The sequence below is a fragment of the Coregonus lavaretus genome (genome assembly GCF_964263955.1).
Source record: "Coregonus lavaretus genome assembly, chromosome: 15".
Taxonomy (NCBI): Eukaryota; Metazoa; Chordata; class Actinopteri; order Salmoniformes; family Salmonidae; genus Coregonus; species Coregonus lavaretus.
The window spans coordinates 2,770,878-2,784,595 of NC_140002.1; the positions used below are offsets into that span (position 1 = coordinate 2,770,878).

Below are 13,718 nucleotides of genomic sequence, written 5' to 3' on the forward strand. Positions count from 1 at the left end.
CATTCATCTTTTTTAAAAAGCAAGAATTTTTCTTCCACTTTGACATTAGAGTATTTTGTGTAGATCGTTTAAAACCCCCCAATTAAATCCATTTTAATCCCAATTTGTAACAACATGTGGAAAAAGTCAAGGGGTGTGAATACTTCCAGAAGGCACTGTACATAACATCAAGTGCAGTACATTAGATCATAAAATCAAGTGCATCAATCAAAGTACAATTTCCATTAAAAGGACCAGACGAAGAAGGCCAGATAAAGAAAAGTGGAGAGAAGGGTAGGGTAGAAGATCCAAACCTGCCTAACTGAAACTATTTCATAGCTGCATCATCAAAATATACACATTGCTCTTTGGGTAATGCTAAACACATTGTCTGAATAAATACATCAATCCCAACATTTTCAATGTAAAGGTGCAACCTTCATATAAGATACAGGTAACTGCACATTCTACACAACCATCCCAATCTGTAAAATCACAGATTCTCTCAAACATCAAGAACTTCATTGTTACTTGCTCACATACAGAAACAACCACAATTCTGGAGGGCAGTGTAAATAATACTACCTCTCCAAACGTACACAATTTCCACATTACTAAGTAAACTAAATGTTTCATCAACCAGGTCTTATGAGGTATAACAATATCATTAAGTATCTACACATATCTGGGAATGTTAGTAAATAGCGAACACATTCATATGACTAATAATAATATTTTGTTTATATAGCTAGCGCTTTTCATACAGAATCTCAAAGTTGCTTTTAAAAAAACAAACAAAAAACTATTCAGGCAGCTGGCAGTTCATGGGAGATGGTCTTCCACAGATAGGAGTAACTTGAGTGTTGGTGGTGGCATCGATGGTACAGCCATCAGTCAGACAGGCAGGCCCGGAGCTTTTCATCAGGCACTTCTGTCGCTTAAGTTCACAGCTACTCCTCTGTGTAGGCTGGAACATCCACCAACGAAAGTGTAGCACCCACCTGAGTGATGCTTTGGCAGTCTCCTATGAGACGAGCCTCTGTCAGCACAGCGCAGTCCGCATCCTTCCAGAAACCGGGACAGGTGGAACAAACATCCGGTGCATCATTCAAATTTAGATTAACCAGCTAGCTATAGCTAGCCAAGCTAAGTAAAGACTCGCCGTCGTCAGTCCTGCAAATCCATGGGATACGAACAAGATATTGTAGCTCAACAGGTTATCAACCCCCCCAAAAAATATACAAACAATTATATATTTAAAAAACACTTAAAAATAACAAAGATGGGCACAGTCTCAAAGTTAAAGTACTTCTAGAAGAACATGTGACAGTGACCCTATTTTCAGATCAAGTAAAAAAAAAAAATACAGGAAAAACTATCAAATACACAAATACATATGTACACAATTAATCTAGAGAAAGTGACAAAATTGAAACAAACCACATGAAAAACATTTAAGTAACTGAAAGGATTGTTGCAAAGCTGGACCTGTCAGGTGCAGACGACCGTGAAGTACTAGAGAGAGATCAGAGACTAGCACAAGCCTTAGTCCTGCTCCTGTGTCATCACAGCAATGCCCACCTGGGCATGCCTGATGGTGCGTCCATGGAGCTTGTACCCATCCTGCTTCACCACAGCAACGGTGCCAGGCTCCTCTCCCTCAGCAGGAGTGTGGCACACTATCTCGTGCTGGTAGGGGTCGTATTTAGCCCCAACAGGGCTCATCTTCTCCAGACCGTGCTTTGTGAAGACCCCCTGCAGCCGGTCCTTGACCTGGGCCAGTCTCTGGACCTCCTCCCCCTGCAGGTTTCCTGTCGTCTGCTTCAACAGGTCAGCCACCTCCACCAGGTCACGACAGAAACTCTGGATCCCTGTGGGAGTGGAGTGGTAGGGGAGAGGGATTACAACTGCACAAAGTAGAAGGACCATACTAGGTATGGGTCGGAGATGTCAGGGTAGGAAAAAAACAACATCTCACCAAACATCTTGGCGTCTTGAACAAACTTCTGAGTTCTTCTTCGAACGTTGTCAGAGTCAGCCAGGACTCTTTTGTATATTTCCTAGAATACATCTTACGTGATTAAAAAATACATGTACAGTGCCTCACTGAGAGAGTGAGTACCAAAACATTTCTGCAGCATTGAAGGTCTATAAGAACACAGAGGCCTCCATCATTCTTAAATGGAAGAAGTTTGGAACCACCAACACTCTTCCTAGAGCTGGCCGCCCTGCCAAACTGAGCAATCGGGTGAGAAGGGCCTTGGTCAGGGAGGTGACCAAGAACCCGATGGTCACTCTGACAGAGCTCCATAGTTCCTCTGCGGAGATGGGAGAACCTTCCAGAAGGACAACCATCTTTGCAGCACTCCACCAATCAGGCCTTTATGGTAGAGTGGCCAGACAGAAGCCATTCCTCAGTAAAAGGCACATGACAGTCCACTTGGAGTTGGCCAAAAGGCACCTAAAGACTCTCAGACCATGAGAAACAAGATTCTCTGGTCTGATGAAACCAAGATTGAACTCTTTGGCCTGAAAGCCAAGCATCACGTCTGGAGGAAACCTGGCACCATCCCTACGGTGAAGCATGACGGTGGCAGCATTATGCTGTGGGGATGTTTTTCAGCGTCTGGGACTGGGAGACTAGTCAGGATCGAGGGAAAGATGAACGGAGCGCTCAGGACCTCAGACTGGGGTGACGGTTCACCTTCCAACAGGACAAAGATCCTAAGCACACAGCAAAGACAACGCAGGAGTGGCTTCGGGACAAGTCTCTCAATGTCCTTGAGTGGTTCAGCCAGAGCCCAGACTTGAACCCGATCGAACATCTCTGGAGAGACCTGAAAATAGCTGTGCAGCAACGCTCCCCATCCAACCTGACAGAGCTTGAGAGGATCTGCAGAGAAGAATGGGAGAAACTCCCCAAATACAAGCTTGTAGCGTCATACCCAAGAAGACGCGAGGCTGTAATGGCTGCCAAAGGTGCTTTAACAAAGTACTGAGTAAAAGGTCTGAATACTTATGTAAATGTCTTTCTAAAAACCTGTTTTTGCTTTGTCATTATGGGGTATTGTGTGTAGATTGAGTAGGGAAAAACTATTTATTGACGCACTAAACCACATCTCAAACTCATTCCACAGAGGGCTGAGTGTCTGCGGATTTTCGCTCCTCCCTTGTACTTGATTGATGAAATAAGGTCACTAATTTATAAGGAACTCTCCTCACCTGGTTGTCTAGGTATTCATTGAAAGGAAAACCCCAAAACCTGCAGACACTAGGCCAGGGATCTTCAACTAGATTCAGCCGCGGGACACCAGTTGGGGAACCCTGCACTAGGCCCTGCATTTCAACTAACAGGTGTGCCTTCTTAAAAGTTAATTTGTGGAATGGACATTAGACCGGTGGAAATTTGTACTTTGGTCTGGAGTCCAACTTGGAGATTTTTGGTTCCAACCACTGTGTCTTCGTGAGACGCGGTATGGATGAACGGATGATCTCCGCATGTGTATTTCCCACCGTCTGTGTGTGTCTGTGATTTATTTAGAATTCAAGGCACACTTAACCAACATGGCTACCACAGCATTCTGCAGCGATACGCCATCCCATCTGGTTTGGGCTTAGTGGGACTATCATTTGTTTTTCAACAGGACAATGACCCAACACACCTCCATGCTGTGTGATGGCTATTTAAACAAAAAAATAAGGAGAGTGATGGAGTGTTGCATCATACGATCTGGCCTCCACAATCCCCCGACCTCAACCAAATTGAGATGGTTTGGGATGAGTCGGACCGCAGAGTGAAGGAAAAGCAGCCAACAAGTGCTCAGCATATGTGGGAACTCCTTCAAGACTGTTGGAAAAGCATTCCAGGTGAAGCTGGTTAAGAGAATGCCAAGAGTGTGCAAAGCTGTCATCAAGGCAAAGCTTTTTTTGGTTACTACATGATTCCATGTGTGTTATTTCATAGTTTTGATGTCTTCACTATTATTCTACAATGTAGAAAATAGTAAAAATAAAGAAAAACCTTTGGATGAGTAAGTGTTCTAAAACTTTTGACCGGTAGTGTATGTCCAAGAATGAAAATTCAACAACAACAAAATATTGTTATTTTTTGCCATTGCTGCGGTCATTCTGAGTGGCCATATGTTGTTCAAAGTGGCTGGAGAGGACGCAGTAATGAGAGAAAAATCATATACTACTGGAAAAATAATATGCTAAGGCAAATATTAGGTTAAGCTTTCATGAATCATGAAAGGTGCTTGGCTACGTTTCATTCAGTTGCACCCCATTTATTACGAGAGGAAATGCAAAACCGCCACCTGTTGTCATTCCTCGCACATATATGACCATCATGACGCTTGCTGCTTACATTTTTCTTTCTATCTGATTAAAGAGATGAAGTCCAGACAGGCTAGGCCTATTTTAGGAAACTTTCTGAATGGACATAGAGAATTAGGGGGAGATATAGAGACAGCTGTGATACATGCTATTTGAAGATGAAATTGACAACCATTAGAAAATAGAAACACATGCATGCAACCTGTCCATAGCAACCTGTCCGTAGTCTAGTGATCAGCCGTTGATCAATGTTAGTGACGAAATGGGTGGTTATGGTGACACCACATTTTAATGTAAGTGCTTTATCTAAATCTGTGCAACCACTTATTGATAAGGGTCAACTCTGGCGGATATTTACTTTGTCTTTTAGGGTTGCCTATAGCACAGATTCACTTTAGCAGATCATATAATATATATAGCCAAATATATAGGCTATACAAATGATGCATTAACATATTAATGAACTTCTAACTTACACATCGCTCTTCTTCACTGTTCCCTTCTTGCACAATTCACAACTCCACTGGCCTATCTCTTCTCCCCCTCTCTCTAGCTAATGAATGAGCAGCCTATATATAGACAATGAACAGCAATATTTAAAAAAAACTTTTTTTCAGACAAGTTCCTTACTTTTTCCCCCTTCCACTTTCCTTTTCCACTTTTGCGGTAATGCTGCAATTATTTGGTTGTAATTTTGGGTAGAGCAGACATGTCCATATGTTTTTGTTAGCTGCATGTGCGACATAACTCCACTAGTCCTACCGATAATATCATTTACGAACAGCATTATAGTTTGAAACTTATTTCAAGCAATAAAAAAAACAACCGAATAGACCTATTCGAGGAAAGAAGCATAGATCGATCCTCTTGCTTGCTGAATGGCTATAAAATAGGCTACAGCGTTGGCAATGAACTGGCGGGGAAGTTTGAATGGCGAGAGCGACGTGTAGCTCTGGTGTGACGTGATCACATTGGCTAAATTGATACATTGCTGCACTGATGCATTGCAAATGTAAAAAAACTGGCAGAGAGAAATCAATTATTTTATTCACACAAAGAATCCACAGACCTGTCAGTGGCAGTGCACGTTCGATTGGTCAACAGCTTATTTTAGCATGCAAAATGACGCAAAAACCTGTTCCGAATAAATAATTGACAGATTGCGGCTGGACGATATTTTGCAATTGGTGTGAACGACACCATAAACAAGACGTGCTCGTATTAATTTTATACAGACAAATAATTCGGGAAAAAATAACAGACTTTGTGAGAGAGGGCCTTTACTGTCACCATTGAGGCTCTTACCGTCAGCTTCCTGACCTGCTCCTCCAGCTTGCTGGCTCTCATCTCCAGCAGTCTCACATTGGTCCCCGCATGGCTGGAGTCATCTGTGGTGTCATCACCATGGCAATCATCACCTGTTCCCCACTGCTTTGCTGCTGTGCTGTAGAGGCCAATCACGGCGCTGGAATGCATAATGTGGAAGAGAAGAAAGGTTCAGAATATCGGCCTCAATAGATCTTACTCCGTGCAGTAATATTATTAGTAGCAATCAGGGCAAATCTAAAATCCATTATGTATGTTCCCTCATTACATAATGTTGTGAAACAATTCGCTGTTCAAACACAATTTCCTTCTGAACAACATTTGACTCCCTAATTCTACTTAATGTGGCTGAGCGCCAATATCCCACTTTTGTGGGATTTGTAATATAGCTCAGGCTATAGCCACTAACCAACTTAGGATCCCTTTAGACTAGTTCTTTGAGAAGAATGACAGTAAAGATTATGACAGAGTGGGTGTAAACATAGAAGTGTAAAATACAGCAGTATCAATAAGTGCTCCATGCTTATCCAACACACTCTTATTCTAGTTCAAATAAACCGTTTAAAACAATAGATTTCAGATACAAGGATTGCTGTTTATGCAGTGCTAAGTGAGGCATGATGCTCCAACTCCATTGACAGAGAGACTGGAATTCAATCAAACCCACCACAGCGAGGTTAACAGAGTGTCTTTTGTTTACAAAGTATTGGCCTGGGCAAAGCAAAGTAAACATCACCTAGCTAGCTAGTTAGTTTGTTATCATTAACTAACCAGTTAGCTACCATTCATTTTGACATTAGATAGCTCTGCAAGCGTTATAATGTCATAATACATTCTTTACTCACCAAATATGAAGTTTTGCTGAGCAACTATAGCGATTTACTGCTGTCACACCTGGTATGTACTATTGGTGCTTTACAGACAACTGGTAACTCTGAAAAAAATGAGGTCAAATCATGACGCCAGTGATCTTCAGGAGCCTTAGAAAGATGCCAGAGTTTCCGACTTGGAATTCCGAGTTGGATGAACATTTAAAGCGATTTTTCCCAGTCGGCGCTTGTTTTTTTCTGAGTTCCCAGTTGTCTTGAATGCACTGAAGTCGGAGATTTCCGAGTTGTTTTGAACACGGCACAGGGTTTAACATTTTCCCGAAAATCTACCAATTTTTCTTCCCGAGAAAATTGCAACCATCCTGGTAATATCACGGTATTCCCGTTCAAACAGGAAATGCTATTTAAAGGCATTAATGGTGCTTTCAAGAAAAACTGGGAACTCTGAAAAAAACGAGGTCAAATCATGACGTCAGTGATCTTCAGTGTGGAAAGCCAGAGCTCTTGAAAGAGGCCAGAGTTCCCGACTTGGAATTCCGAGTCAGAGCTCTTTTTCTTCCGAGTTCCAAGTTGTCTTGAACGCACTGAATTAGGAAGTCTGAGATTTCCAAGTTGTTTTAAACGCAACAATAATAACAGCTAAAAAATAAATAAATAAAAATCGGACATGATTGTACCATTGTAAATGGAAAAATATTGACAGGAATTGTAACCGTTTTTTGTTGTATTTGTCACAATTTAGGTCTAATCAACTCAAAGTTCTGTCAAACTCACCACACAGTTAGTTGATGTAGCCTAGTTTAAATGTAGGCCTAAAATATGAGGTTATTAGCCTACAGCCTAGTGAAAATTACATTAGTTTTGACTTACCTTTGACTGAAAGATGTCAGCCAGCTTGTTGGCCCTGATCTCTCCCCTTGCACCTGGCTATCAGGGGGATTTCGGAAGGTTGTAGCTGTGTTTACTGTATGATAACCCACTTATTGTGGTGACTTTGCCACAGGGAACATATCTAATTCAATGTTTTTCCACTGGTTTCCTCATGCATAAAAGTGGTGGAATTAACTTTATTTATATTTGACAACTTTTACTGCATTCCTAAAAAAAATAATGTACTTTTTACTACATACATTTTCTCTGAAACAGGAAAATTGTCAAATTCACACACTTATCAGGGGAACATCCCTGGTCATTCCTACTGCCTCTGATCATACTTATCAGGGGAACATCCCTGGTCATTCCTACTGCCTCTGATCACACTTATCAGGGGAACATCCCTGGTCATTCCTACTGCCTCTGATCACACTTATCAGGGGAACATCCCTGGTCATTCCTACTGCCTCTGATCACACTTATCAGGGGAACATCCCTGGTCATCCCTACTGCCTCTGATCACACTTATCAGGGGAACATCCCTGGTCATTCCTACTGCCTCTGATCACACTTATCAGGGGAACATCCCTGGTCATTCCTACTGCCTCTGATCACACTTATCAGGGGAACATCCCTGGTCATTCCTACTGCCTCTGATCACACTTATCAGGGGAACATCCCTGGTCATCCCTACTGCCTCTGATCACACTTATCAGGGGAACATCCCTGGTCATCCCTACTGCCTCTGATCTGGCTTAACTTTTTATCCTTAAGTATATTTTACCAATTACATTTACTTTTGATACTTAATGTATATTTAAAACCGAATACTTTTACTCAAGTAGTATTTTACTAGGTGACTTTCACTTTTACTTGAGTTATTTTCTATGAAGGCATCTTTACTTTTACTCAAGTATGACTTTTGGGTACTTTTTCCATCAATGGAATAGGTCCGAATTGTCTCCCGAGTGGCGCAGTGGTCTAAGGCACTGCATTGCAGTGCTAGCTGTGCCACTAGAGATCCTGATTCGAATCCAGGCTCTGTCGTGGCCGGCCGCGACCGGGAGACCCTTGGGGCGGCGCACAATTCGTCCAGGGTAGGGGAGGGAATGGCTGGCAGGGATGTAGCTCAGTTGGTAGGGTTGTGGGTTCGTTTCCCATGGGGGGACAGTATGACATTTTAAAAAATAAGTCGCTCTGGATAAGAGTGTCTGCTAAATGACTAAAATGTAAATGAATATAGCAATAGGGTCTAACTGCAGCCCGCAATTCAGGGCATTCCTACATCTGAGCATCTGCTAAATGACGTAAATGTAAAAATCTGCAGGAATGCCCCCCCACCCCTTTCGAGCACCCCATTGGTTCCTGCATGAACGCCCCCCCTCGAGAATGTCTACATGCTTGTGACACTTTTGAAAGTGGGTCAAAAGGGAAATTAAATTATTATCTGAGTTTTTTCGCCCACGCCGGCGGTGTACGGTAGTCCTCGTTGCTAGCTAGCAGGGAGCGACACCGGTAGACAGTGTCCTTTGCTCTCGCCTGCCCTTAGTCAACAGAACTGCGGGAAAACTGTGCCCGACAGGCGGGGGCTAAAGACTATCTAGCGGTCGTCCCCGCCTCACGCTAGTACAGCAGGCGGGAGACACCGTTAGTTCTGGTACACAGCAGGCGGGGGCGAAGCTAGCTAGCACACGGTGTACCGGTGTCCTCTTCAGGACTAGCTGGCTAAGCTAGCAAACAGTGTCCTTCGTTACCTCCTGCCGAACACCGGCCATCGCTGTCGTTAACAGAACTGCAGGAAAACAGTGCCTGACAGGTGGAGGCGAAGGACACTACCGGTGTGCCATCTCCGCTATGCAATCCGGTTTCCGAGCTGGTCATGGGTGCACTTCAGCCACGCTCAAGGTCCTAAACGATATTATAACCGCGATCGATAATAGACAGTACTGTGCAGCCGTTTTCATTGACCTGGCCAAGGCTTTCGACTCTGTCAACCACCGCATTCTTATTGGCAGACTAAATAGCCTTGGTTTCTCAAATGACTGCCTCGCCTGGTTCACCAACTACTTCTTAGATAGAGTTCAATGTGTCAAATCGGAGGGCCTGTTGTCTGGACCTATGGCAGTCTCTATGGGGGTGCCACAGGGTTCAATTATTGGGCCAACTCTTTTCTCTGTGTATATCAATGACGTCGCTCTTGCTGCTGGTGACTCTCAGATCCACCTCTACGCAGACGACACCATTTTGTATACATCTGGCCCTTCATTGGACACTGTGTTAACAAACCTCCAAACGAGTTTAAATTCCATACAACACTCCTTCAGTAGCCTCCAACTGCTCTTAAACACTAGTAAAACTAAATGCATGCTCTTCAACCGAACGCTGCTTGCACCCGCCCACCCGACTAGAATCACTACACTCGACGGGTCTGACCTAGAGTATGTGGACAACTACAAATATCTAGGTGTCTGGTTAGACTGTAAACTCTCCTTCCAGACTCACATTAAGAATCTCCAATCCAAAGTTAAATCTAGAATCGGTTTCCTATTTCGCAACAAAGCCTCCTTCACTCATGCTGCCAAACATGCCCTCGTAAAACTGACTATCCTACCGATCCTTGACTTCGGCGATGTCATTTACAAAATAGCCTCCAACACTCTACTCAGCAAATTGGATGTAGTCTATCACAGTGCCATCCGTTTTGTCTCCAAAGCCCCATATAATACCCACCACTGTGACCTGTACGCTCTTGTTGGCTGGTCCTCACTACATATTCGTCGCCAAACCCACTGGCTCCAGGCCATCTATAAATCACTGCTAGGCAAATCCCCGCCTTATCTTAGCTCATTGGTCACCATAGCAACACCCACCCGTAGTCTGCGCTCCAGCGGGTATATCTCACTGGTCATCCCCAAAGCCAACACCTCCTTTGGCCGCAATTCCTTCCAGTTCTCTGCTGCCAATGACTGGAACAAATTGCAAAAATCTCTGAAGCTGGAGACACTTATCTCCCTCACTAACGTTAAGCATCAGTTGTCAGAGCACCTTACCGATCACTGCACCTGTACACAGCCCATCTGAAATTAGCCCACCCAACTACCTCATCCCTATATTGTTATTTATTTTGCTCATTTGTACCCCAGTATCTCTATTTGCACATCATCTCTTGCACATCTATCATTCCAGTGTTAATACTAATTGTAATTATTTTGCACTATAGCCTATTTTATTGCCTTACCTCCATAACTTGCTAAATTTGCACACACTGTATATATATGTATTTCTGTTGTATTTTTTTGACTTTGTTTTACCCCATATGTAACTCTGTGTTGTTGTTTTTATCGCACTGCTTTGCTTTATCTTGGCCAGGTCGCAGTTGTAAATGAGAACTTGTTCTCAACTGGTTTACCTGGTTAAATAAAGGTGAAAAAATAAAAATAAAAAAAATCTCCATTTGCCTGATCACCACACCAAACGAGCAACGTTACCTTGGAAACAACGGACCCAGGTTTGAATTCCCAGCTAGCTATCGTAGCTAACGCTGGCTAGCTTGTCGAAAGTGTTGTCTTTACTTTAACGTTTACACTACATTTTAAATAGCTAGAGTAGCTATATGTTGACAATATTCACCTGCAATCATTCGACAAGAAGAGTTGTAATCTGCCGACGCAGTTGAGATTTTTCCGAGCCGAGAAAAGACAGCGTATGGCCATATTTTTAGATTCTGTTTACAATCCACTGCAGCGGAAGTATGGGACAGCCGACTGGCCGTCACTAGTTACCACAGCCACAAAGTCACAAACCCCGCCGATTTCTACAATTTATATTTTAAATGTGATATTAAACCTAACCGTAACCTTAAATGGAGACCAATACAGTAGTTATCATTACTTTTTACGATATAGCCAATTTTGATTGTGGCTGTGCAATCTAGTGGAAACACAGTTGTTCGAGTCTTCTTTCTCTTCTGTTGGGCTTTATGGCGGAGTACAAGCCCGATGGTGCATTACCGCCACCTGCTGGTATGGTGGCGACGGACTAGGTTCTTACTGTTTATATACTAGTTGAGACCACAGGTGGTTAGGAAAAGTATTAACGCTTTGAGGATGTCTTCGTCAGACTGTTGGAGTTAGAGGCTCTGGAGTATTTTTCCCTTTGCTGGTTAAATCTTGAGTAGACTGTTCATAAATACCTCAGTAGAGGTATCCCTAAACTGGGATATGCTTAACACCTCGGCCAACCTAGAATCTAAACTAGATGCCCTCAATCTCACACAAATTATCAACGAACCTACCAGGTACAACCCTAAATCTGTAAACATGGGCACCCTCATAGATATCATCCTGACAAATGTACCCTCTAAATACACCTCCGCTGTCTTCAACCAGGATCTGAGCGATCACTGCCTTATTGCCTGCGTCCGTAATGGGTCCGCGGTCAAACGACCACCCCTCATCACTGTCAAACGCTCCCTAAAACACTTTAGCGAGCAGGCCTTTCTAATTGACCTGGCCCGGGTATCCTGGATGGATATTGACCTCATTCCGTCAGTAGAGGATGCCTGGTTGTTCTTTAAAAGTGCTTTCCTCTCAATCTTAAATAAGCATGCCCCATTCCAAAAATTCAGAACTAAGAACAGATATAGCCCCTGGTTCTCCTCAGACTTGACTGCCCTTGACCAGCACAAAAACATCCTGTGGCGTACTGCATTAGCATCAAACAGCCCCCGCGATATGCAACTTTTCAGGGAAGTCAGGAACCAATATATACAATCAGTTAGGAAAGCAAAGGCTAGCTTTTTCAAACAGAAATTTGCATCCTGTAGCACTAACTCCCAAAAGTTTTGGGACTCTGTAAAGTCCATGGAAAATAAGAGCACCTCCTCCCAACTGCCCACTGCACTGAGGCTAGGAAACACTGTCACCACCGATAAATCTACATTAATCGAGAATTTCAACAAGCATTTTGCTACGGCTGGCCATGCTTTCCACCTGGCTACCATTACCCCGGCGACCAGCTCTGCACCCTCCGCTGCAACTTGCCCATGCCCCCCCCGCTTCTCCTTCACACAAATTCAGACAGCTGATGTTCTGAAGAACTGAAAAATCTGGACCCCTACAAATCAGCTGGGCTAGACAATCTGGACCATTTCTTTATAAAATTAGCTGCCGAAATTGTCGCAACCCCTATTACTAGCCTGTTCAACCTCTCTTTCGTAACGTCTGAGATCCCCAGAGATTGGAAAGCTGCCGCGGTCATCCCCCTCTTCAAAGGGGGTGACACTCTAGATCCAAACTGTTACAGACCTATATCCATCCTGCCCTGCCTTTCGAAAGTATTTGAAAGCCAAGTTAAAAAACAGATCACAGACCATTCCAAATCCCACCGTACCTTCTCCGCTATGCAATCCGGTTTCCGAGCTGGTCATGGGTGCACCTCAGCCACGCTCAAGGTCCTAAACGATATTATAACCGCGATCGATAAAAGACAGTACTGCGCAGCCGTCTTCATCGACCTGGCCAAGGCTTTCGACTCTGTCAACCACCGCATTCTTATTGGCAGACTAAATAGCCTTGGTTTCTCTAATGACTGCCTCGCTTGGTTCACTAACTACCTCTCAGATAGAGTTCAATGTGTCAAATCGGAGGGCCTGTTGTCTGGACCTCTGGCAGTCTCTATGGGGGTGCCACAGGGTTCAATTCTCGGGCCGACTCTATTCTCTGTGTATATCAATGATGTCGCTCTTGCTGCTGGTGACGCTCGGATCCACCTCTATGCGGACAACACCATTTTGTATACATCTGGCCCTTCATTGGACACTGTGTTAACAAACCTCCAAACGAGCTTCAACGCCATACAACACTCCTTCCGTAGCCTTCAACTGCTCTTAAACACTAGTAAAACTAAATGCATGCTCTTCAACCAAACGCTGCTTGCACCCGCCCACCCGACTAGAATCACTATTCTCGGCGGGTCTGACCTAGAGTATGTGGACAACTACAAATACCTAGGTGTCTGGTTAGACTGTAAACTCTCCTTCCAGACTCACATTAAGCATCTCCAATCAAAACTTAGATCTAGAATCGGCTTCCTATTTCACAACAAAGCCTCCTTCCCTCATGCTGCCAAACATGCCCTCGTAAAACTGACTATCCTACCGATCCTTGACTTCGGTGATGTCATTTAGAAAATAGCCTCCAACACCCTACTCAGCAAATTGGATGTAGTCTATCACAGTGCCATCCGTATATATTTTCTGTTGTATTTTTTACTTTGTTTTGTTTACCCCATATGTATCTCTGTGTTGTTGTTTTTATCGCACTGCTTTGCTTTATCTTGGCCAGGTCGCAGTTGAAAATGAGAACTTGTTCTCAA

The 13,718-nt window shown here is 43.6% G+C and overlaps 1 protein-coding gene across 1 annotated transcript; it reads right to left on the bottom strand.

Moving 5' to 3' along the window:
- Window positions 1-11,131, bottom strand: LOC311142911 (grpE protein homolog 2, mitochondrial-like). The gene is made up of 4 exons (XM_084178651.1): window positions 10,974-11,131; window positions 5,620-5,779; window positions 1,958-2,039; window positions 1-1,850 (listed from the first exon to the last, which is right to left on the bottom strand). Exons 1-4 carry the CDS (start codon window positions 11,054-11,056, stop codon window positions 1,525-1,527), a joined length of 651 nt encoding a protein of 216 aa, XP_084034777.1. The 5' UTR covers window positions 11,057-11,131; the 3' UTR covers window positions 1-1,524.
- Window positions 11,132-13,718: the final 2,587 nt, after the last annotated feature.

Coding starts and splice junctions, on each gene's coding strand:
- LOC311142911 (XM_084178651.1), bottom strand. CDS start 11,056: ATGGCCATACGCTGTCTTTTCTCGGCTCGGAAAAATCTCAACTGCGTC. Junction 5,780..10,973: donor TTCTTGTCGAATGATTGCAG/GTGAATATTGTC, acceptor TATGCATTCCAG/CGCCGTGATTGGCCTCTACA. Junction 1,851..1,957: donor TCAAGACGCCAAGATGTTTG/GTGAGATGTTGT, acceptor CCACTCCCACAG/GGATCCAGAGTTTCTGTCGT.